The 27,385-nt window shown below is 31.5% G+C and overlaps 1 protein-coding gene across 6 annotated transcripts; it reads left to right on the forward strand.

The window, feature by feature from the left end:
* Positions 1-1,215: 1,215 nt before the first annotated feature.
* Positions 1,216-27,191, forward strand: LOC122629605 (myosin-IIIb-like). 6 transcript variants are annotated; one of them, XM_043813189.1, is made up of 17 exons: positions 16,720-17,037; positions 17,656-17,990; positions 18,487-18,768; positions 18,864-19,448; positions 19,560-19,951; positions 20,100-20,428; positions 20,524-21,030; positions 21,140-21,426; positions 21,579-21,853; positions 21,961-22,328; positions 22,455-22,577; positions 22,700-22,956; positions 23,074-23,282; positions 23,444-23,524; positions 24,663-24,825; positions 25,072-25,098; positions 25,392-25,544. In XM_043813189.1, the coding sequence occupies exons 1-17, from the start codon at positions 17,022-17,024 to the stop codon at positions 25,401-25,403; spliced, it is 4,248 nt and encodes a 1,415-aa protein (XP_043669124.1). In that variant the 5' UTR covers positions 16,720-17,021; the 3' UTR covers positions 25,404-25,544. The 6 variants fall into 6 exon arrangements, with proteins under 6 accessions (XP_043669119.1, XP_043669124.1, XP_043669122.1 ...); XM_043813188.1 differs by having other exon boundaries at positions 16,722-17,037; positions 24,663-24,830; positions 25,077-25,098; XM_043813184.1 differs by lacking the exons at positions 16,720-17,037; positions 25,072-25,098 and adding an exon at positions 1,216-1,369 and having other exon boundaries at positions 24,663-24,830; positions 25,392-27,191.
* Positions 27,192-27,385: the final 194 nt, after the last annotated feature.

The following is a 27,385-nucleotide window of genomic DNA, read 5'->3' on the forward strand; positions in this document are numbered from 1 at the left end:
ATTTATCTAGTATATACAAATTTCTCTAATTAATATTTAAATTCATTCACCCACGCACACATACACAGATACTTTAGTTAAGACAATCCTGACGCAACTCGAACCATAAAATATATTTAAAGTACATCGTCAATCCATTTGTTTTGTTTTGTTTTTTTTTTTCTTTTAAATCAAAATTCGTTTCGAAGAATCGACTTTAGATATTATTAGATATTAATAAAGAAATTGTTATATTAACGAAAAATATAATCTGATAACTAACACATTATTGACCAAGAAAATCAATTCGACGTTTACCGTTTCACAAACTGCATCATAATTAATTATATGTGTATATATTTCATTTATTGTATGAAACATTAAAATATTGCACATCAAACGCGTATAAACAAATGTAAATATTTACACGTTTTGTTATGCGAACGAGTTTTTATATATATATTTGATATACATACATATTTTTCAAAGCCGTGCGAGACACTCGAGGTAAGATCAATTTCACAGTATATCGTCAACAATGTGTTAAAGTGTGAAAATCTACTAGACAGATCTTAAGAAAGTGAGGAATGCGGTACAAACGGCGTGAAAGACAAAAGAAAAAAGTAAATAAATAAAATCAAGGAGGAAGAAAAAGAAAAAAAAAAAGAAGAAGAAGAAAAAGAAGAAAAAGAAAAAGAAAAAGAAAAAGAAAAAGAAAAAGAAGAAGAAGAAGAGACTAAGGAAGGAAGAAAGGAAGGTCGTAGAAGAAGAAAATGAAGAAGAAGAGGAAGAAGAAGAGGAAGAAGAAGAGGAAGAAGAAGAAGAAGAAGAAAAAGAAGAAGAAAAAGAAGAAAAGAAAAGATGGAGGAGTAGGGGAACGTGAGCATGGTTCGTGCATGCTATCGTCTCTCAAAGTCAGTAGAAGAAGAGGAGGTAGACTCGTGCACGCCGTGCTTCTCCTCCTCCTCCTCCTCCTCCTCCTCCTCCTCCTCCTCCTCTGTTTCCTCCTCCTCCTTCTCCTCCTCTCACAGCTCGTTCCTTTTCCGTGCTATCTCGTCCTCCCAGTACCTATCAGACAGTCACGCGGTCACGAAGCAACCGTGAACTCGCTTCGCTCGTAAAAGACGCCAGAGTCACGGTACATAACGCGCTTCCGCTTGGTCTTCGTCTCTTTACAGAGATTCATATATTTTTTCTTTTCTTTTCTTTTTTTTTTTTTTTATTTTAATTTTTTTTTGCCCCTTCCCATCTTTCCCATTTCTTTTCTTTTCTTTTCGTTTTTTTCCTTTCTTTTCTTTTTTTTCTTCTTCCTTTCTTTTTCTTTTTTTTTTGTTCTTCTCGTCGCAGACCTTCTTGCCTCTTCCGAGTTTGAATCACGAATGATATGCACGTGAGTAACATTATTGTTGTTTATTTATCGTCCACATTTTTCATAGAATTTTATTTCACCTACGGATCATCGTTCTTGTTGTCACGAATCTTTCGATTGTTGTTCGAATTTTATTGCGTTTATTTTTCTTCTTTTTCTTCTTTCTCTTTTGATTCTTCTTCTTCTTCTTTTATATAGAAGGTTTCTCTGTTTTGGTTTTATCTAGAAAATTAATACCAATATCGTTATTATTATTGGTGCGTTTTATGATGCCCTCGATCTATAAGATTACTGGCCACATACATGCATATATATATATATATATATATTATTGTTATTAATACGTAAAAACATTTATCTTTAAAACAGAAAATTTAATGTTTATTTCATTCCTAAATATTTATTTAAATTGTGAAGAAACGTTTATGATACAACGTCGACAAAGTGTTGTAAATATTATAGTTAAAAATTTGATCAAAATTATACGTACGCGTACGTAAGTATATTTACTTTCTTAGTAAACGATAGATCTATTGATAGATATACGTAAGATTATTAAGTACACGGTGAGTTTATATTCTGTGATAATAAATTCGTAGTATAATTTGTCGATAAATCAAAGTAGCACGAAGCTAAAGTATAAGATATGTCTCGTTGATGAATTTTGATGGAAAACTATAACGCCGTGCAACAACATGCAAGCGATAATTTACAATCGCATAAAGTGAAATAACGAGGATAATGTGCATCGTGGTGCATCAAGAACGATGATTATGAGAATCATGCTTGTATTTTTACGAGCTTCCGGATGATGATTCAAAGTAATATTAAAACTTATTCTTCTTTTCACTCAAGTTCGTAACATCATCAGTTTGTTCTTTATTTTTAATTCTGATAAGTTCGATATTGCAAATTGTAATTCTTTATCAACTGATGTTTTTTAAATTTTTATATATATATATATATATGTATGTATGTATGTACGTGTACATACACGTATATATTGTTAGACGATCGAGTTTTATATGAGAATTGGCGCGAAACAAGAATGTTAAATTAGCTAATTCGTGTTAGTGTTGTTCGACGCACGTTTCAAGGAAAATTTCCATATATAAACAAGAATATTCGTGAGTGTACAGTGAACTCGACCGCGAAACAAAGGTCATCGGTATTTCTTCTTATGGACAAGTCGGAACAAGTATTTTACGCATGTTACATATATATATATATATATATACTTGCACGCATATACAAAACACACACACACACACACATTTATGTAAGTATATATAGACGAGTTTCGATCTCTTCGAGGTTGTTTTTCAAGGGTATTGAAAGACGACTCACGAAAACTCGCAACAAGTTACCGTAAATGGTAAAGTCGATGATTTTGAAGCAATCGAAAGGTAATGGTTGTGATAATTAAAAAACATGTATATATATATATATGTCTTTAATACTGATGTAATTTATATATAGAAATTAATATGTATATATATATATATATATATATATATATATTTATATAAGAAAATTATAGACCTTTAAAAGCACTTAAATTAGAAAATTAAAAACATTGAAATAATATTCATAGGATTTTGTAAAATCTATATATTTATTTAATTTAAAGTGTCAATTTAATTTACGATTATAAATTTATTTACTGATTTTCGATCGTTACATTAACGAGAATGACTTTACTTCTTATGTACAAACATACAACATATATATATATATATATATATATATATATATATATATGTATGTATGTATGTATATAATCCTTGCTTCGTTCTCATTAACTAATAATCCTAGAGACTCTAAACTAATACTTCGTGCTGACTTTCGGAGCTCATAAAATTCGAAGATGTGAAAGCAGATGGATGAGAAGTCTGACACTCGTCAGTACAACTATCTTTTACCGAGTAACGACCCAGAACAATGAATACGTAAATCGAGATTTATGATATAAGATTTCGAAACATAAAACATATACGACGTTGTAAAATCCGTATGTCTCATAAAGAATAAGTTCTCTTGAATTATTACGATTTAATTTTTCATAATATTTTAACGTTATAAGAAAATGCGAATAAAAATGATATAGAAGGAAGAAGAAGAGAAAGAAGAAAAAATAAGAAAATAAGGGAAAAAAGAAGAAGAAAAAGAAAAAGAAAAAAAAAAAGAATTGAAGAAACGAATGATATAATTCTATGTGGGATTTAGCCCATAAAAGCACATCCATGGAATGCACCGTTTCGTTTAGTTACGGGTATTAGTCTAAGCACGTTTTATTTGTTCCGTTCTAAAGCGTATTTCTCTTACAAAAGTACATGTGTGTATATAACATTAACAGATATAGATATATTTATGTATGTACATTTATATATGCGTGTATGTATATATATATATAGATATATATACATAACAGTACGTTAAGATATAATTACATAATCTTAGGATAGGAAGAAGAAACGAGTGAATGGAACGAAGAGTGTATACGGTGTCAATTAAAGACGAATTAATTGCTATCGCGTTCAGAATATCATACGTAATGATATTCGTTTATTATTTGTAAAATAAGTTGTTACGCGGAAAGCTGATGATTCTAATGAATTTAAATATAGTAAGTCACCGTAAACGATTTCAGTCGACTTTGAATTTTCAATGACAAAAATTATATATTTTCTTGATGATTGTTGACAATTATTGATATTCAGAAAAAAGGAGAAAGAAGCAGAGAGAGAGAGAGAGAGAGAGAGAGAGAGAAAGAAAGAGAAAGAGAGTTAGATAACTTCGATGAAGGTATGATTATAGAGATGTTACGATAATAACTATTGCTCTCTTGGTAAAAATAAAAGTTTCTCTATGTCGATAGAGATAATAATCGGTTAAGGAAGTACAACGACATCGACAATGTTTATTTGTAGAAAATAGGTAACGATTGTGCAATGAGAGTAATAGAAAATACTATTAAATTCTTCTTGGAGGTTTCAATGGTTGGAGAAGATATCGAGAAAGTTTAGATATATCTATGTACTTTCTTTATTTCATTAGTTTTTATAATATAATAATCCGGATTTTTACTTTCTTTCTTCTTTATTTTTTTATTTTTCTTTCTTTTTTTTTTTTATAGGATCTTATCGTTTAATGCTTCAGGTATTTGATTTTTTTTTCTTTTTGCAATTCGATACACACGTTGATTCAATATAAAAAATTGTCACTCGTAAATGTTTCGAAGGAAGTTTCTTTTTAAAGTTGATGATTGATTGTTCGAGTCTTCCTGTTTCGTCCGATTTCAATTTGCAATTGCTTTAATTTTTTCTTTTCTTTTCTTTTTTTTTTTTTTATTCTTTAGATCACAAATAAATCATCGCGTGATTCTTTCCGTGAGAATTTTTATAACTTTCTCTTGCGTTATTCACGTAATTTATCGAGGAGAAAGAAAAAAAGAAAGATAAGAAAGAAGGAAAGGAAGGAAGAAGGAAAGAAATAAATAAATAAAGAAAGAAAGAAAGAAAGAAAGAAAAAAAGAAAGAAAGAAAGAAGGAAAGAAAGAAAGAAAGAAAGAAAGCACGTTGTCTAATGAGTATAATAAATTCAGTATAATACAGTACGATTACTGTTACGCATTAAACACCGACGATTAGAATCTTCACGAATCATTCGTCGGAAAAAAATAATCATTTCCGATAAAAAATTAAAACGTATGATTAATGTGCCATTTTAACAATTTTTACGATTAATTTGAAGAAAGTCACGATTAATGTTATCATTTTCATCCGTCGTTGATATAAAAGATATGTAAATTCTTTTTTCAAGAATTTCGTTGATGCTATATATATAGAAAGCAAATATTTCTTTTTTCTTTTCTTTTTTTAGAACTCGTATATAAATATATATATATATATATATATATATATAGATAGATAGATAAATAGATAGCAAATATTTTTTTTTTATAGCGACTGAACATAATTCATGAGGAAGGAACGAGATATTGATGTCGGAATCGATAAGTCATATATTTAAAATGTGATAAGAGATATCATCGCCGGTCATCGAATATATGTTGATACATACGTATATATATATATATATATATATATATATTTACATACATACACCTACATACATGCATATATAAATGTAATTAATCTCTATATACATAATAATATTACCGGTTTTCTTTGTTGTCCTCGTTCGATACCACGAGTTCATTATTGATTTATTCGATTTGTTGGTGTTAAATGATAGGAACATTATCTTTTAAATGCATACGAGAAAGCTCAATATATACATACGCATATATAAGGTGGGCCAAAAGCTGTTGAATAAAGTCAGTAGTTTTTAGGTTTGTAGTTTTACGATCTGAAAGAAAAATGTAAAAAAAAAAAGAGAAAAAAGATTGTCAAAAGATCGATAAAAAGTCTTGAAAGAGATTATTTTCAAAATCATTTAAGAACATAAGTGTACGTATGAAACATTTGTGTAAGTGTATACATTTTTACGAAAGGCTTATCTCTCAGGAAAGTAGTTTTTTCTTTTTTTTTTTTTTTTTTTTTTTTTAAAGGAATAGATTAGTTAGTAGAGCGATTAGAAATATCGAAATATTTATTTCTATGCTTTCTAAGGAATTTGTGAGATAGCCTCGCATGCAAATTATCGGCTCAGCGAACACTCGTAAGGACTTTCGATGAATCCATATAATTGCGATACGGTTTTCTCTCGGTGGCAGACTTGATATATATCTATGTACGTATACCTTTTTATTTATTTATCTATAGTAATATTTCGTAGCTTGGAAAAGGCAATGGACAAAGGTAGAAAGAAAGCGAATTATTCGATTTTGTTCCCGTTCTATTCGGTCGATCGTGTAACGATCGTGACGAATTTCGAATAAAAGGATGCTTTCACCAATTCGTTCGATCATTTTCTTGCGATATAATCTGGAAACGGTCTATAACAACGCAACTTCCGTTCTTCTTTTCCGTTGTTATTTTAATTTCTTCCATTTTGTTTTTAAATTCCTCTTCGTTAGAGATTTTCGAGCTGTTGAAAAGTATTTTTTGTTCTTTTCTTTTTCCGTTATATATTTTTTCTTGTTCCTAGCAGCTGGTGCACTTATCGTTATCCCCAATGGTACACAGTAAACGTTCTATAAATAACTTTAGTAGATAAACGATATTTGTTTTGCGGATAGGAATATCTTTATTAGTGTCGATATTACTATTTTTAACTATTTCTTGCTTTATGTCGGAAATAATAATAAAGAGAAAAAAAGAACAAAATAATAATAGTAGAAAATAATGGTAATAATAAGTAGTCAAATAATTATAACTAAAAACAATGGACAGAAATAGTTAGATAGATAGATAGACAAATAGATAGATAGATAGATAGATAGAGAAAGAGAGAGAACAAATATTTTTTATATTTTTTTATTTCCTCTTTTTTTATTTACATATAAGTAATACATTTTGTAATTATTCGTTAATAATCTTATGTGCCTTTTTGTTCCCATAATAATTTACCAAAGGAGTGTTTAAAATCTACGTATCAGGTTGCCCTTCTTCTCACGGATTTAATCGTTCATTCTCACACGGCTTTATTCTCGGACGTACTTACTTACTTCTTGTTTTAGAGAACCGGTAGCGAGTATGTAAGTAAGTACATACAGCTTGTGTGGGAATTCTCGAGGACGTACGAGCTCTCTTCGTCTTTGCATAGACAAGTCTCTATTTCTTTTCTAAATACGTAGTTACATAAACACATACGTAGTCATATAGATACATAGATATGTTTCTATGGTACGACGTTAACTAATAAGGAAGAAATATTAAAATTAATACGATTATCGCGAAATATAGAAAATAAAATAATTTCGATCATTTAAATAGATGAATCTTCGATTCATCATTATTATTAAATATGTATATATATTATTAATTGTACACACGCATATATATATATATATATATGTATGTATGTATGCACTGTTGATGATCACTTAAGTATAATTAAAACGATCGATGATTGAGCATTATGAAGGTATTCGAAAGGTGTTCTCCTGACGACTTTCCGACCGGTTATACGAGTTCTTTTGTTTCAATAAAAAAATTCTCTCTCTCTCTCTCTCTCTCTTTTTCTCTTTATCTGGACGTATATATATATATATATATATATATATATATATATATATATATATATATATATATATATATATATATATATATATAGGGATCAAGTTGTGTTAGCCCCCGATTATACTTTTGTACGACTTTCATGGCCTTTTCATAAGTCATAACTTGTCAAAAGTAATTTGTCGTGAATTTTTACTCTTCATCTTTTTTTAGTTTCTCCGTTTGACAATTATCATCCTCGATCAGAATCATCATCATAACTTTGATTTCAGATAAACATTAATAGAGAAAGAAAGATAGAGAAGGAGAAAGAGAGAGAGAGAGAGAGAGAGAGAGAAATTGATTCGATTGTAAGAGCATAAATGATTAATAGCTAGATCAATTAAGGTTATCGCGATATATTTTGATCGGATCTTAATGCGCGATTCGATTTCTTCTTTTCGTTTCTCATCCGATCGATCTTCTTTCGTCGATCTTATTTTCTTTATTCGATCAGAAACAATTTATCTATGATCTTGCGATAGGTTTGCTGCTGCCGCTGCTGTTGTTATTGGTGTTGATGTTGCTCTTACTTGCATATGTATGTATCTATTATATATTGTATCTATTTATGTATGTATATACGTATGTAGTATATATCTAACGCTTTTCCCGATTGTCGAGCGCGTTTAATAGAGCGATACTTCGTGGTTCGTTTGAAGATTTCGATCGTTAAAAGTAACTACGCTCGTAAGCCTCGTGTTCTATCCGTTTACGAAACTCCTCTGTCAGGTGATGGCTCGTTGAACCGATACGAAACGAAGAACGGCGACCTGATTAATTTAAATGAAAGTGCTCCGCGTTCGTAATTCGTAAGTCCCTTCGATAGAAAACAGTTCGATCGTTTCACTCTTTTCTCTCTCTCTCTCTCTTTTTCTCTCTTTCTTTTTCTCTCTTTCTTTCTTTCTCTTTTTCTTTCTTTTTTTTCCTCTTTACTTTCATCATTATTATACTAATGAGATTAATGTCCTTTTCACTTTTTCTATTCGATTGTATGCAGCTCGAGGATATACGTAAAGTGCCGTTGGGTTATCGCGAAGATCACTGACGGATTTAACTTTCAAAAGGCCCGAGACGTTGAAAATTTGTTGGTATATAATTCCCATTAAAATAAATCAATTATGCATAATACATATATCTACATTTTCTCGTTTCAACTGTTCATGCAAATCACGATAACGAAATGAGAAATTAAAATAAAACAGAAATTCGATTATATATATATATAGTTGTACATATTCATATATATATATGTATATGTATAATATTATTTATATTATATATATATATAAATATATGCATTATATGTACACACACACATATATACATATGTATATATATATGTATATGTACAATTATATAATTTAGGTTTTTTATATGTATATTTATTATATACATATATATATATAATGTTAAATTAAATTTATTTTTATTGTAACGTATAATATAAATTATGTTTTATCGCGGGGGGGCCCATTATCAAGTGCGTTAATCCATTATCGACAATTATATCAAGATATGCAAAGTTCATCGAGAATTTTTAATTCGTGGAAAATTTTGTCAATTGATCTCAATCACGAGAGACGGTATATCTCCAAGAGAGTTAGTACCGAAAAAAATAAAGAAGATAAAAAAGCATCGTCAATATTTTAAAACTCGTTTACGCATTTTGTAGACTCGTTAAAAGTAATTAATATAAAAACGAGTTTTTCGCGTATATAATGCTATATCTGTAAACGAAAAAACATTGACGTTATTTATTTGATTTGTACGAACTATTTCTTTTTTTCTCGAAACTTATACGGAAGCATTATAATTTAATTTTTCTTGACTAACATTTTTTTCTTATTTATTGAATTTCTCTTGTAACACGCGATAGAGTTTTCAAGACGAATCCAACCATGCGAACAAGTCCGAATATTAAAAGATCGCAGATAAGTAAGTGCCATTTTTAATTGCATGTCAGAATAGTCGTCCTTATTATGAAGCGAACGTTCAACGTTGGCTGATTATAGTTAGCTTTAACGAGTAAACGTAGCTTTTCAAGACGTATCCAACGTTCTGAATGAGGTCGAATATTAAAAAATTTGCAGATAAGTAAATGCCATTTTTAATTGCACTGCACAATATAATCAGTATGCAGCGAGTGTCCAACGTTGGCTGATTATAGTCACCTTTAGTAAGTAAACGTATCTTTTCAAGACGTATCCAACGTTACAGGTAAATCTGAATATTAAAAAATCGTAAATAAGTATTGACATTTTTAATTGCATGCCAATATGGTCAATCATCTTTATAGTATGTAGCAAGCGTTGCTTGATTATGGTAACCTTTAGTAAAAAGTAACGTCTGGTTGTACGTCATTTCTATTTTTTTTCTTTTTTCTTTTTCTTCTTTTTTTTTTTATTTATGAAAGATCATAAATTTGGTATGAAGTATCGATCTGATCATATTATCTACAGCATATCGGCAAATATTTGTAAGTAGTTCGAAAGCGTCATGGAAACGTACTTACTTATTTACAACGATATTGATAGATATTTTACTTAGATAGATAGATAGATAGATAGATAGATAGATAGATAGATTACTTATATCAAATTATATAATCAATACGAGGTAATCTGTTATTTGAAATAGGATCGAGATCTATATATTTTAAAGAATTTTAATAAATCCAATATGTTTTCTATCTATCTCCAGATTCGATCGATATCTATATTCCTCCAACGATTTTCTGTTATCTCATTTAATTAAATAAAAATCTAAGGAGTATTCCAATAAATGAATAATTTCTTACTAAACGTAGTATTTATTTAGCGGATGTTCATTCGAAGTAATACGTGCGTTAATGTATCTAATAACGCGAGGAAAATCGTCTTTCCGATTTACATTAGTCGAGGACGATGAGTCAATGACATTTCATTTTGTATTGCTCGGTAATGTTCGCTTTTTGCTGATTCCATCTTGAATCGTTCATTACAACGGGAAATCGAAGTTAACTATAACTTATGCACATAATTTTTGTAGTTACTTACTTACATGGTATATAGGAGCTCGTTAGCGATCGTTAGAAAACTATCTTGACATTCCGTTTCTAATTTTCATTCTTATCTGCATCATTGTTTAAAAGAAATATTTTCTTTCGAAAGAAAAGTAAACGAAAGGTAATGGAAAGATTCCACGGTTTTATAATAATGGAATGAATCATAGAAACAAAAAAAATCTCTGAAGAGATTTGTTTTAATTCGATATCTACGCGTATATTTTTCGCGTTATAATTTTTTGTTTTGTTTCTTTCTTTCTTTCTTTCTTTCTTTCTTTTTTTTTTTTTTTTTTTTTACGTAAGTTCGAACGATCAGATGAACAATTGAAATACAAAAGGAACGTTAGTTAGACCGTAACGAGAATGAAAGCGGCCGGCAGAGTGTCCAACAACGGTCAAAGGTTCGAAAGTAGGGCTTCGCATTATCACGGCATTAACACACTTCTACGAAGTCGCAGGTGCAACGACACCCATATATTTTTCAAGGACCTCACTTGTATATATATATATATATATATATATATATATATGTCTTTGACAATATAAATAACGTTAGGATTATTATTATAATAACGTTAGAAAATATTTCTTTTAAACGATGATGCATATAAGAAAGAAAATTAATATTTTCTATCAAAGTAAATAAACAATAATAATAATTTTGATATAATAAAAATTTGTCTTGCATCTTTTCTATACTATAATATATATATATATATATATATATATATATATATATTATGTAATAGCAAAAATTTTATATTATAATATTTTATAGTTGTATCGCAATATCGTTTATTTGGAAAATTCTTTTTCATTGCATTATATCATCGTTTCTTCTTTTTTTTTTTAATTATATTCATAAGGGTATTCGTAAAATATCGTTCGCCGAGCAAAATATAATATTAAGCAATGATCGATCGATATAGAAATTTATTTCGAACTTGTTACAATCGTTTAATTAGTAATAATTTCCAATATAAAATCGTCTGGTATCTTGATGATACGTAAAAAAGAAAAAAAAAAAAATTTTTGTAAAAACACTCGGCAGATATACTTTGCCAATGATTAGTGTCGATCGAAGAAACATGAAGATAATAGTAGAAGTTTATGTTTGACGATTAGGTCGTTGATCGACGACAAGATCATTATCGCTATGTCATAAATATGTCTTTCTCTCTTTCTCTCGATAAGAATTATAGTCCCAATAACGAAATCATGTATATTTCACGACTCTCTTTAGTCAGTCTATCTTCGAATCGTTAATGGACGTTATTATGAGCGTATATGGTTGTATCGTATACCTATACGTGCCATTACGTAGTTAACCGCGTAAATACGAGTGTGCGCACGCGTTCCCGGAAATCAAATGTTGGACTTGGTGTGCCTAATAAGCTCTCTCTTAAGTACCGTGAAAAACAAACACAGTATCGATTTCTACGAAGCGTGATATGATTTTATGTCGATGACTGGATATATGCGTCATTGATTTAATCCGAAAGATAGGAAAACGAGATAAAGTCAATAAAAGAAACAAATTCTCGTCTCATTACAACTAGAGTGGTAATTCCCAAACGTACGTTTTTTCCTGTTCTTTTTTTTTTCACTTTTAACGTGATAATAAAATCAATCAAATTTCGAAAATTATATATATATATATATATAAAGTTAATAGATATTTATTTTTCATGAAAAACTTTAATTGACTTTCTCTTCAATGAATACAAATTTTATATATATATATATATAAAATATATAATTGTTATATATATAATATATATAAATATACAGACACATAAATTTATATATATCTCTTCTCCCTTTATGAGTCGTATGTTCCACATTAGAAAACACTGCCCTAGAGTGTTTCGATCGGGCCTGCGGTCGCGTCTCGAAGTCGCCACAAAACCGATATCGATCTTAAAAATCCAGTGATATTTTGATCTCTTTCTTTCTCTCTCTTTCTCTCTCTCTCTCTCTCTCTCTCTCTCTCTCTTTCCCTCTCCTTCTTCGTCTCTCTATCTCTGTTCATAGGATCGATTAAATATTGATTTCTCGAGATAAAATGTAAAAATTAGATAATTTAATATGACGCTATTTCGTCAGGTATAAATCAATATTGATTAGATTTTTACCAACAGTTTCGAATAATATTAAAGTAGTATTATATTAAGTGTGTGTATATATATATATATATATATATATATATATATATATAACATTTAAAATTATGAGATTTTTCATAGATAAATATTCATAATAATATTAAACATACGCAGCATTGTATATTTCGATGCAATTATGCAATTGTATATTTTCTTATAAAAGAAAAAAAAAAAAAAGAGAAATCAACAAGAAAGAAAAAAAAAAAAGAAAAGAAAAGAAAAGAAAAACGGAATATATAGAGATAAATCGAATTCAATTTCATATATGCATATTTATCGTATCAGCATAAATGTGAGTAATGTAAATCTTATTTCTTTTTCATTTTTCTTTTTTATCTTTTTCCTTCCTTTTCATAAGGTATAAAAAAGAAGAAGAAGAAGAAGAAGTAATTTTACTATTTAATTATGTACATAGATACATAGTAATAAAAATAATGATTCGATATCATATTATTTACATGCGAATATTTTGTTATGCATCGGTCGTGTCGCTTCTAATATGTTAATGGACTTTCACGTTTGCGAGAATACAAAATTGAAATTAAGGGAATTTTATTAATTGAAAGTTTTTCGCTCGTGATCATTTTGCTCTTGGCAATGAAGAGAAAAAAAGAAAGAGAGAGATAGGAAGAGAAAGAGACAGAAAGGGAGAGAGAGAGAGAGAGAGAGAGAGAGAGAGAGAGAGAGAGAGAGAGAGATAGAAAAAGGGAATCATCAAGAGAGGGTGCGGCTTTGTGGTCATTGATAGAACGCACTGTACCGTTACACCGTCACGCTGAAAGGATCGAATCGACGGAATTAAATGTGTGAAACCGTACTATCAAGACTAATGTATACGTTTGTACATGAATATGTTCTGTGTTATCTTTTAGAATTTACATTCATCCAGTTCCTCGTCGAATCATGATAAAGAGGATTTCGTTTCGTCGAATCTCTTTCTCGTTTGTATGTATCTTTTTTTGTAGGATCATTTCAAGGATCTCTATCAAGTGAGAAAGTCATTTAAACGTTTCAAATTTATCGATTAGGGTTACTAATTTTTTTCTTGGATTTCTCTCTCTTCCTCTCTATTTTTGTATATATAATATAAATTTGTAAAATTACAAATTTATAATATAAATATATAAATTTGTATATATAAATATATATGAGTTTGAAGTAATTATATCAAAATTGGGACACTGTGTAATATAATATATATCCTGAAGTAGGTATATAAAAATTGGGTATATATTTCTCTGTATACATATATTTATATATATATTTGTTTTTGCAATTTTGTGTTTTATAAATTATTCGCAATACGTAGATTTTCAAACTAAAATTTTTTAACAACTGCTTGATAATTATGTAAAATTGTTTCTTGATTATTATTATTATTGTTCGTGATAATAACGAAAGATAATTATCGTTTGTTCTCCTTTTTTTTTTGTCCACGCATTGTCGATCGACGATTACTTAAAAATTCAATAACATATCAGTTAAATATATCAAAATTAAGAACGGACACTGTTTAACGCAATAAACGATATCGTAATGACGATTAATTAGAATTGTAGATGTATTTCAATAATTACATAACTCGCATTTGCATATGCAAACACGTGCATAATTCCGATCGGTCATCGATTTGTAGTCAAATAATCAAAATCATCGTCGTCCATTTAACGTTATTATGAAGTTAAACGTCTCGTTTATTTATAAAAAAAAAAAAAATTAAAAAAAGAAGAAGAGAGACAACAAAAAAATTGATTAACTTACAGCGATAATACGGAGTAATAATTCGATCGTAAATTTTGTAGTTTAATAACGGATAGATCGTAGAACGATAGGTAGAAATTTTGTGATTTTCATTTTTTATAAAAATACATACATATATATATATATACATTTTTTTTTTTTTTTTTAGAGAAATGAAATCAGCTCTATATCGAGTCGATATATCGAGACTGTGTTTCGATGATCTATAGTGTATCAAACGTATAAAGAATATCGTAGAAGAGGCAGTAACGGACAGTCTACTGCGTTAGCGAGAGAGACATTACTTTGCACAGTTGGATCTTTAAGCCGATTTCACGTTGGGTTTCTTCGCTCTAATACCTCCATGAACACGTGATCGGATGGATAGTCCGATCGGTTATTGCCGTGTGATCGATACTAGCTATGCACACCTTCAGGAGAAAGAATTATCGATCCGTGAAGTTCGATCTTTTTTTCTTTTTTTCCCTTTATTTTTTTTTCTATCTTTTTCTTTTTCCCATCGGGATTCTCTCGACCATTTCAATGAGAAATTGTAGATCTTCGATTTACGGTTATATTTTTTTCAAGTCTACGAGGAATCGAATGGGTGTGGTATCGATAGACATTGATCGTTTCGCTTGAGAACTTCTCGATCGTCGACGGTGTAGATCATTGTGGGTGTTTGGTTTAGGAAAGAAAAAAAAATTTGTTCAGTCGAACAAGCTAACGGATCTGACGAACCTCGATTCTCTCTATCGAATCGTTCTCACGATAGTAACGTTACTCTATCGATCGAAAAAGAAAAATAATTTTCTTCTTTTTTTAATTTATCGTATTACATTGATTTCGAATCGTTTCCATTTTCTTTTTTGTTATATTAATTTTTTTTTCTTCTTTGCTTTCTTCTTCTTCTTCAGTCGGAAAAAGATCGTGCGTCTGAAAGATCTGTCTTTTAAATTTATTCCACACACATGTATCATACATTATGTGCCTTTTCTTCAACGCTTTCTCGAACGCTGAAAATAGCAAGCGATTTAAATGTAAAATTTATTCGTCATAGTTTTCCAACGTTCAAGGATCAGGTTAGATTAACTTTATGCGATTGAATTCGTTGTGGAAAAAGCGATGAACGTGAAACCCTCTTGCTCTCTATCGGCGCGATAGATTAAATAGAAAGGTAATATACGTATTAGTTTCAAATGGCTTCTTAACGTTTATTAAACCTAACAGATATGATTTCGAGCGTAACTATTGGCTTAACTTATAACTAAATTTATTAAAATGAAATTAAAAAAGCAAGAAAAAAGAAAAAAAAATTCCAAGAAAGAAAATATAAAAAAAAAAAAAAAAACATCGAATAAAAAGTTTGGAAAGATTTTTATTTCAGATCAATTTTTTTTCGATCCTCGATCGTTAATTAGATTTTTTTCTTTTTTTTTTTTTTTTTTTTGATTACGGGCAATCAACTTAGTCTTATTTTTAGGTGAGTGTCGTCTAGGAAACAAAGACAAATAGTTCGTTTCTCTTTTCATTTTCGCAGTATCAATTTAGGATTGATGTTACTATTATAAAGAATTATAAATTAGAAACGCTATACTAGATATAACTTTAATCTATAAATGTCTCGTCCAATTCCATATAACAAAAATGTCGTGCGAAACCGTAGCTGGCTTCCAACCTTATCCGGCTTCGCACAATGGCGTAGAATATTTGCGGTTAACCTTCGAAACGTTATCCATTAAAATACGAATAATAATTGAATATTGATTGACAACAATTTACGCGAAATATTTATTTTTATAAATTTACAAGAAATTAATATTAAAAAAAATTATAAACACACGTGATATATTTTTATTCGAATTTGTTAAAAATTGTTAAAAATGTATTCTTTAGTTTAGAATATCAAGCAGATAAATTATTAAATATTAAATTAATTCAACGAGAAGGAAAGAAACAGAATTGGTTGTAAAAAAATGTTTCTACAAATATTTGTGAAATTTTTCTAGAATACGGATTATGTTTGAATTTAAATAATGTATAAATTGGATTTAATAATGTATACAGGTATATACATACATACATACATATATATATATATACATATATATATGAAGACTATTGATCGAGATGAATTATTAAAAAGAAAAAAAAAAAAAATGATATGAAGAAAGAAAATAGAAAACAATTACAGAGCGAAAAAATTTAAAGAAAAAGAAAATGTAGAACAAAATGGGATCGACACGTGACTATCATCCCCTTTTCGCAAGACCTATTTCTGTCGAGGGCCACATAGAACTGCGCCGGTCTTATAAAGTCTAATCTCATTAAGGCACTAACAGGTATCTGGTTAGAAAACGAAAGACTGTCCAGTCGTATTTCAAGCATCCAGCAAGACTAACAGTGTTCACACTGATATATTCTACGATCTCGATGATATATTGAGAATATTTCTTATCTCTTTTTTCCTTGTTGCTTTTCTTCGTTTCTTTTCTTTTTTTTTTTCGGTGAAAACTCTCCCTCTCTGATTTTCTCTGAAAATGGGTGATATAATCGGTTGGTAAAAAAGTTTTTATTACGATTTTCCAAGCTAACGTTTCTATATATTTCTTCTGTTCCATTTATTAAATTATTTTGTCCTTTCTCTCATTCGAACGAGAATCCATGAGAATTTTCTCGTTGTCTTGAGGTCAATCTTGAGAGGAGGCAAAATAACGAAAATATGTTAATAGCGAAAAGATAAATATCTTCACACGGCATCGAATTAACTTCGAAGGTTGAAAGTGGTCACGGTGTATAATTAGGTCGACGGTTCCAATGATCTTTTTTTTTTTTTTTATAATACGCACATGCGAGAGTATAAAGAGAAGTGTAAAGATTCGACGATTATCAAGATATTTTCATTTTTTTTTTTTTCTTTTTATTTTATTCAACATACGCAAATGTATATTTACGCGTGGAATGTGGAAGTAATAGCGGAAATTCGTTCGTCGTGATATGGAAAAAGAGCATGTTTCGTTTTATTATCATTATCGTTATTATTTATTTATTTGTGTCAAAAAAAAAAAAAAAAAAAAAAAATTAAAAAGGAAGCATCGAACATCTTTCAAAAAAAAAAAAAGATCAAGATCTATCATTCTTCTTTTTTTTCTTTTTTGTTATTTTTTTATATAGAGATGACCGGAGGTGGGACCAATATGGCGTATCATGGACTAAGTCAACACGTAAACTTCGACGTAATACCAGAGCCAGGAGATCGTTTCATTTTGGAGGAGCTTATAGGGGAAGGTACTTACGGCGAAGTGTATTCCGCTTACGATAAGGAAACTGACAACAAAGTGGCGATCAAGATCCTTGAAAATGTAGCTGATAATATAGAAGAGATCGAGGAGGAGTATCTAGTTTTAAGAGACCTAAGCTCGCATCCTAATATTCCAATATTTCATGGATTATATTTGAAAAGAGCAAAACCTGCTCAGGAGGAGGATCAACTATGGTTCGTAATGGAGGTACATTTTTCTCGGTCATAATATATTCCTCCTAATTAATTAGTAACGAAAGTTAACACGTTAATGCCTTTCAATTCCTCTACGTTGAATATTTTTTTCTTTTAATTTTTTCCTTCTTTCTCTTTCTTTTTCTTTTTGAAACCGTGCTCGTGCTAAAGAGCGTACAGATGAATAATAATAATAATAATAATAATAATAATAATAATAATAAAGAAGTGTAATTAGAAATTCGTAAATTCGCATCGTCCATTAGGATGATACGGTGTACATACTTTCCAAAGAGCGTGTGGACGATGTACTTAAATATAATCTACGTTAGAATCTTCTCGACATAATAATAAATGTGTTTGTGGATACATAGCATACATAATTTAACCAGTTATATGTATATATATATATATATGTGTGTGTGTGTGTGTATGTACGTACGTATGTACTTATTTAGTTATATACGTTAAAAGGCAACCGCGTGAAAAGTTAATGAATCTTGTTCCAGTTATGCACGGGAGGCTCGGTGACCGATCTTGTCCAGGGTTTAAAAAAACGTTCTACCCGTCTAACGGATAGGCAGATAGCATATATACTTCGAGAAACTGTCGAAGCATTGATTTATCTTCATGGTAATCACTGTATGCATCGAGATGTCAAAGGTCATAATATTTTATTAACCGAAGAAGCACGAGTTAAACTGGTAGACTTCGGGGTTTCTTCTCATCTAGCCGAGACCTTGGCGAGGAAAAATACTTCCGTTGGTACGCCATATTGGATGGCACCCGAGGTATATTTATCAATTTTTGACAGAAATCATTCTTTTTCTTTTCTTTTCCCGTTACTTTCCATTGAGAATCCAGGAAAATATTTTTGATCGATCAGGTAATCGCTTGCGAACAACAATTGGATTCTTCTTACGATTCACGATGCGACGTTTGGTCGGTTGGAATAACAGCGATAGAATTGGCCGAAGGTGATCCACCTTTGTCCGAACTTCATCCAATGAGAGCACTCTTTCAAATACCTAGAAATCCACCCCCGTCATTGAAAAATCCAGACATACATAATCCAGAGGTTTTGGACTTCATTGCCGAATGTCTCGTCAAGGATCTCGAACATCGACCGTTTGCTAGCGAACTCAAAGAGCATCCGTTGTTGATGAACATCGAATCTGAGATAGAGGAAATCAGGAAAGAACTTTCGAACGAAATTCGTAGACAAAGAACCGATGGTAGAGTTCAAAGACAGCCGGAGATAACGACTAAACACGGCAAACTTAAAACCGATCGCAAAGCCAGGCCGGAGAAAATGTATAGGGATGATTTGGCTGCTCTTGACATGTTATCGGAGGACGCTATCGTTGATCAGTTACAGCATCGTTACGAGCAGGGACAGATTTACACTTACATCGGTGATATACTGGTCGCTGTTAATCCTTTTACCAATTTGGGCCTTTACACGGGAATCGTAAGTTTCGTAATTTCGTTTTTACGGCATACCTTTTAGGATCATCGAGCTTTCTTTTCTTTTTTTCTCTCTCTTTTTTTTTTTTTTATTGTAATTTTTATTTTTTCTTAGGAACAAAGAAGATACAAAGGTCAAGCAAGGTCGGACAATCCTCCACACATTTTTGCGGTCGCCGATGCCGCCTATCAAGCGTTACTTCATCAACGTCAAAATCAAGCGATCGTGATCAGCGGTGAATCAGGGGCAGGAAAGACAGAGAGTGCGAATTTGTTGCTGAAACAATTGGTTTATCTTAGCAAAGCACCGAATCGTAATTTGGAGGAAAGAATTCTACAGATCAATCCGATAATGGAGGCTTTTGGGAACGCCACGACCGGTATTAACGCTAACTCATCTAGATTTGGAAAGTATTTGGATCTAACAATGACCAAAGGTGGCAAGGTCACTGGCGCAAGAATCTCCGTTTATCTTTTGGAACAATCTCGTGTGGTAGCTCAGGCCGAGTAAGTCTTTTAATTACGTGTTTTATTATTTTTTTTCCCTTTTGTCTTTCTTTCACTTGGATATTCAAACGAAAATAAAATTATTCGGAGAAAAATAAAAGATAGGAAGGAAGGAACGAACGAAAGTACATTTTTATTCGTTTTCCAGGGGCGAACGAAATTTTCATGTATTTTATTACATGTACGACGGTTTAGCGGCTGACAATCGTTTAGCCGAATTTCATTTGGATAACAGCCTTCGGGAACATCATCGATATCTTACCGATCGTAGTCATAATTCTCCAAATTATGTCGATAAGTTTCAACAATTGAAAGTTGGCTTCAAAGTATTGGGCTTTCGGGATAGCGAAGTGGATACTGTTTATGGAGTATTGGCAGCTATACTTCATTTAGGGGATATCGAGTTTGCTGAAGTTGCCAGTGAGGATAATACGGATAACAAGAGTAGAGTTATAGACACTGCTCCTCTCGATAGAGGTAAAGTTTCCTTTTTCGAATAGTATATTCAAGATAATAAAGTCCAATTACAAATACGTAATTTATGTTAATTCGTAACTCGTTCGTTTCGATAGTTTCGAAATTGCTGGGTGTCGAACCAAACGATTTATTGGAGGCTTTAACATCAAACTCGGTCATGACGAGAGGTGAAACGATCACGAGAAATAATACCGTAGCCGAAGCCTGTGCCGCACGAGATGCCATGGCTAAAGGACTCTACGGGAGACTCTTCGATTGGATGGTCAATCAAATAAATTGCTTGTTGTGCTTCAATCGTTCGCCCAATTACGAGCCGTTGGCTATCGGTTTGTTGGATATATTTGGCTTCGAAAATTTCCCACGGAATTCGTTCGAACAACTTTGCATAAATATAGCGAACGAACAGATTCAGTATTATTTCAATCAGCATATATTCACTTGGGAACAACAAGAGTACATGGCCGAGGGTATACCGGTCGATCTCGTTGAGTTTTCAGATAATCGACCGGTTCTAGATATGCTATTGAGCAAACCAATGGGTTTGTTGGCACTTTTGGACGAAGAAAGTCGTTTCCCTCGGGCGACCAATAGATCTTTGATAGGTAAGAATTAGAAAAATACGAGAGTAATAATAAATCTAATTCCATCGATATTTTTTCTATCATCTGGATTTACCTCGTACGATCGATTTATTTATTTATCCATCAACAGAGAAATTTCACAACAACATAAAGTCCAAGTTCTACGTAAGACCAAAATCCGACGCTGTTTGTTTCGCGGTTCATCACTTCGCTGGACGTGTAGTTTACCAAGCCGAAGGATTCCTTGAGAAGAATAGAAACTTCCTGCCTCCTGAAGTAATACAACTTGTACGGCAATCTCAGTTCGACATGGTCCGCTTCTTGTTCCAGTGTCCGATCACCAAGACCGGCAACCTCTACTCGGCCGTCCATGAAACTGACTCGAGAAAGTTGTCGCAATCTAACCAAAATACAAAGGTACACACGAGAGATACTAGACAATTATAATATTCCATATATATAGCTTAAGAAAACAATCTCTCGTCGAAGTTTCCTTCTCGAGACCGATCTTACAGTTGTTATCAATCTTACAGCTTGAAAGGATTTTCTTATTTATATCATTATTTTAGGAACGTTACTCCAGTCGTGGCTTAGCATCGCAATCTAGAGCTCAGCAAACTGTAGCAACGTACTTCCGTTATTCCTTGATGGATCTTCTACAAAAAATGGTCTCGGGTTCTCCGCAATTCGTCAGATGTATCAAACCGAACGACTCGAGAAGTCCACGTTTCTTCGACAAGGAAAAAGTTGTAAAACAATTGAGATACACAGGAGTTTTGGAGACCATTCGAATAAGACAAAATGGCTTCTCTCATAGAATACCTTTCAACGAGTTTCTAAAAAGGTAAAAACTCGAATTCAAATCCGATAGTTAAAAATTCAATTCTTTACATAATTTTAATACACGTACGTTTTTATTAAATACTGTCTTTTTTTTCTTAATAAATTCAGATACTGTTTCCTCGCGTTTGGTTACGACGAACGAGTGGTAGCCAATCGTGACAATTGTCGATTACTTTTGATACGTTTGAAGATGGACGGTTGGGCATTGGGAAAGACAAAAGTATTTTTAAAATATTACCACGTCGAATTCTTGTCGAAAATGTACGAGGAACAATTGAAGAAGATTATAATGGTACAAGCGTGCGTACGTAGATGGTTAGCAAAAATACGATTCAACAAACAAAAGTGGCAGTTCGCAATCTCTGTCGTTACTCTTCAACGACATATCAGAGGTTGGTTAACGCGTAAGCACGTTGAAAAGGAAATGTTGAGGAAACGTGCCGAAGAAGAAGCTACCGTGTTGAAGAAGGTTCAAAGTTAGTAACCAATATCAATAATTCTTTCATTAAATTAAATAATTTATTCGTTTTATATGAAGAGAGAGAGAGAGAGAGAGAGAGAGAGAGAGAAACGTAAGAGAAACTTATTATCGTTTGTTTCAGATGAGGAAACTTTGGTATTGCGTAGAGAATCTAGAGCAGAGATTGCAAGGAACGATGATGAAAATGAAATATCTCAGACGGAAAACTCGAAGGAGAACGAAGCTGCTGTTATTATACAGAGTCGTAAGTAGTTTTTTTTTTTTTTTATCGTTTATCGTTTACACCCAAACATGAAAAGAAAAGAAGAAATAAATTAAGTGATCTCGTTTAAACGTGAAAAATGATTAATCGTACGTTTTTGATAGACTTCAGAGGTTATTCCGTTCGCAAACGTTTTGGCGTGGAATCAGAGGAACATTTCAAAAAAGTTTTGAATGATTGCGATAATCAAGAAGACGCGACACGGGCATTGATCGCCGAGGGTGTTAAGGATGAGGACGCTGAGTTCATCGTACAGAGATGGTACAAGAAAGAGGAAAGGGTGCACAAGTCACCACCGCCTATAAAGGATCCTATTCATCCTAAATTGAGACAAGCCGATTTAATTCAATTTTCTCAAAACGTATGTTTCATTCGAACGATCTATATAATATTATTTTTATACAATTGAATAATATTTATTAGTGAAATAGGATTGATAAGAATGAAAAAGAAATCGAGAGAAAAATTTGTAAAATAGGTTCACATGAAGAATCAAGATATTCATAAGAATCTTCGACGCAACAAACCGGGTGTCCGATTAAACGACATCGAGGAACCACCAACCGATTATGTTCGTCCCGATGGATTTAATATGGTACAACCAATTTTGCGATATCGAAGTGGTTCTCAACCTGAAAACGAGGAGACTATCAAATATTATCGGGATTTAAAAGAGGAAATGAGCAGGTAAGTAATAGATTGATCGCTTAAAAAAGAAAAAAAAATATATATATATATATAAAAATAACAATATCGAGAGGATATTAATATTTCTTCTAATCGATTACGATTGAATCGGTAATTCGATCGCTCAATTTTTCGAATGATTTTGGCACTCGCATCGGAAGTGGTTCGGACTTCGAAGAAGACGAAGTTGGCTGGGACTTACCGTTGATACAGCTAGAAAATGACCTTCATCCTTCAGCGAGGTACCATTTCGTCCACCTTTCGTCGAAAATTATTCTATTAGCTTCGTTAAAGAGACACGTTTTTTCCTCTTTAATTATATTTCATTTACGTTTATTTCATTCGTCGAATTTATTCCTCTGCCTGGCAACGATTTCAAACAATTCCTTTTCTTCTTCTTCTTCTTTTTTTTTTCCTTTCTTTTTCTTTTCTTTTTTTTCCCCATCAACTTGTTTGACTTTCACTTCTCCTCCTTTCTATTTTAATTTCCCTAAGAGAAATTTTTACTCGGAAACAATGTTAAAGTTTTTAACAGACTATACAGGTCGTGTTCACGATTAGTTTCTTTCCCTTCTTTTTTTCTTTCCTTTCTTTTTCTTTTTCTTTTTTTTTTTTTTTATTTTGGTCCTCTAAAAAAGAATCGTTCAAAATACGGAGCCATTAAAGTTAATAACCGTAGATATATGTATATCTTGTTGGAGTCAGTAGCAAGAATCGTTTGGACCCTCGCCAAACTTTGTACTAGTGGCTATGCATCTTCTATTAAAAATATTTATGCGTATTCACTTTATTTGCCAGCTCGATATCGAACACGGAATCAATTTGGATTTTCTCTTTTCGTTCTCTTTTATTTTTCCTTCTTCTTCACCCTACTTTCACAAATCACAAGAAGGCGTGTGCTCGTTTTTTGTCACAAAAAAGAAAATCTTCCATTACTCTTTGCACAGGGTTTCGTAGAAGGAGTGTTATCTTACTTTCTTATTTTTTATTTTCTTAGATAATCTTTTAACGAAACGATATAAAACGTGTACATATATCTTTTTACTTTATTTAGATTTAATTGATTCAATTTTTTTATTTTCCTAATTACGTGTAGCAAAATGCTATACGAATATATTCTCTTTCATACATATATATATGTGTCTATATGTGTGTATGCAATTCGAGTTATATTCCGCATTGGCATAGACGTATAGTAGATAGATATGTTTACGTAGTTTGATTTAAATCGAAAATTTGGATGCTTCTCGCACTAGAATGTATATTTGTGTCCTTCGAAGGACAAGGACTGCATACGTCGATATTGTACATAGAGAATAGTTTGGCACAGATTTAAACGATATGAGGATAATTTAATGAATTTCTCTCGTTGGCAAACAGGAGTCGAACGGGTCAGATTCTGGAAGTGAGTGCCGAGAGGATGGATCGTCTGGCAGCTCAGGGCGACTTTGTGGTAGCACCGGAACAACATCTCTCCGAAATTTGGCACAAAGCTTTGAGAAATCCGGACGAATCAGAAAGAAAAGACAATTCGGAAAAATCCATCAGGTATATATATTTCTCGAGATAGATCCGGTCCGATCCGTCAACAATTTTCTTTCTATTTATCTTGTTCTTTTATCTTTCGTTTCGTTCTTCTCGCTTTATCTTTTTTTCATAGATTAATTTTTTTTTCTCTGTATTCTTCTCTCCATCCTTTTTTTTTTTTTGTTTAAATGAAATACATTATTTTCGAGCGAAGTCTTCAAACTCGTTGTTAACTAATACTTATTTATATCTTTTATTCGTTATCAGAGGTATCATGGCAAACTTCCAGGTAAAATACAAAAAGAAATTTTAACATCAGTAGATCGTCATAAGTCTTTCGCTCATTTAGAAAAATATTATAGTTTCGTGCGTTAATGAATATATACACATATGCACACACAAATATATATATATATATATATTTTTAACGTTACTCATATAAATAATCACGTAAACAGAGCTCTAAGTAGTCGAGAATAATCAATAGAACTCGTATCTCATCATCGTTAATGGAAATTCAACGATCGAAGTAAAGCGTTCTATCTCGTTAAGTAAAACCTTAAACATTATTCATGCTTCCAGTACAAGGACTAATGACCTGCATGGCAAGAACGTGCGGCCTAGAGGGTGCAATCCGTACGGTAGATCGCTTGCAGTCGACTCTCCGCGTTTCAACGATCGAAATGGCGTACAAACACGAGCAGCCGATAAATACGGTGATGCAAATCACCGACGAGAGAATTTCATAAATGGTTATAGGAATGAGTTGAATTGGCAGAGTTTCGCGAACAACGGAAGGATCGATCAGAGGAAGGGTTTGAATGCATTGAAGATTACGAATGGTTTGAAGAGTAACATTAACGACAGGCAAATATTGTATCGTGCCAGTGACACGAAACAGAACGGTTTCCTTGGTAGAAATAATCGGGAGAAGGAAGGAAGTAACAACAACAATAACAATAACAATAATAATAATAATAATAATAATAATAATAATATTAATAACAATAATAAAAATCATAAGAATATTAATAACATAAATAACAACAACAATCAGGCGAAAAATGGTCTGGACCATTTCGTCGTTAATCAGAATGCTATGAACGGAAGGATACTTTTACGAAAGGATTTGTGGAAGAACGGATTCGGTGTTCCAGTCGACGTGAGACATTTATTAAGACCGACTGTCGTCGAAAAGCGACAAGAGAATCGTCGAGTAGAATACGATGCGGAGGACATTAATGGACCGTACAATTTCAGACAGCTATTGAGACCAGCCGAGTATCTTCCAACCGAGTCCCTTAGAAAGAGAAAAGGTGGAATGGCCTGTAACAATGCTGCTGTTATCAGTAAAGATAAAATACCGGAAAAACACGTTAAGAGAAAAGCTCCTCTAGCACCCGATCAGAACAAAATTGTTGTCAATGTTAAAAAATGAATTGCGATGGTGATAGAAATTTGACAAAGGATCGGCAATTTTTCTTTTTATATATTTATTTATTTATTACTTCTTCGATCGATAGATGACAATTACGTCGATTACTTCGACGATCGTATTACGAATGTCCCTGTGAATTTAGTTTTTAAAAACTTTGAAATATCGTTGCGTTAGATATCGTTGAATCGTTATAGATTGAGATTTTCGAAAAAAATGTTCGAAGATGTTGAAGATGTTTAACTTAGTTGTTCAGTCGTAGACGCCAAGAGTTTCTTTTAACGAATTTCGCGTTTCGTGCTACAAAATGAAGTACCGTGCGGTTAACTACTACCATAAAAGATAACATAGGAAAATCAATACGTTGGTTTAATATTATTCGTCGGACGTGCGTATTAATATAGTTAGAACGAATTTTAGCACTAGTCATGTTTTAGCTTTACATATTATTATTATTATTATTTCTATTACTACTACCACCATTACTATTTAGGTTTAGTCGCATTCGATAGAATTACATTTCGATATAATAGTACACGTTTAAAAGTATAGTGCGAGAGCGTTGTCCCTTCCTTCGTTCTGTTTTTTGTTTTCTTTTGCCTTCCATGACAGGTTGGTCTTATAAGAAATAAGAGATAAATAAATAAAAGAAGAAAAAATAAATAAATAAAAAGAAAAAAAAAGTAAAAAAGAGAAAAGAAAATAAAACAAAAAAAAAAAAATGAGGAAACAAAACATGAATTAGGGATCAGTTAAAGTTTGTTCAAAGTAATTACATCATTGTTACGTCATTTATTGTTTCAATCGATGCAAGAAAAGCGAACTGTTACAACAGGTATTTCTTTTCTTTTTTTTTTTTTTTTTGTTTAAAATTCATTACCATTGATTGATGGCAACTGTGAACATCGCATTTTTTAGAAAACAATAAAGACTTCTGTGTAAAAATATTATACGATATACGAGAATTTCTCGAATTTTTTCGTGTTTGTCTTTCTCTCACATACACACGCATACACACTTTATATACGTTATATTGTAATTTTATTATAAGTTTATAACCAAATATCCGATATTATTTAGAGAACTTTTTTTTATATAACATTTTCTATTTCTCTTAATAAATTTAAAGAAGGATTTATAT

This window comes from Vespula pensylvanica, chromosome 5 (genome assembly GCF_014466175.1).
Source record: "Vespula pensylvanica isolate Volc-1 chromosome 5, ASM1446617v1, whole genome shotgun sequence".
Lineage (NCBI taxonomy): Eukaryota > Metazoa > Arthropoda > Insecta > Hymenoptera > Vespidae > Vespula > Vespula pensylvanica.

Coding starts and splice junctions, on each gene's coding strand:
- LOC122629605 (XM_043813183.1), top strand. Junction 18,769..18,863: donor CATATTGGATGGCACCCGAG/GTATATTTATCA, acceptor TTGATCGATCAG/GTAATCGCTTGCGAACAACA. Junction 22,578..22,699: donor TGCTGTTATTATACAGAGTC/GTAAGTAGTTTT, acceptor CGTTTTTGATAG/ACTTCAGAGGTTATTCCGTT.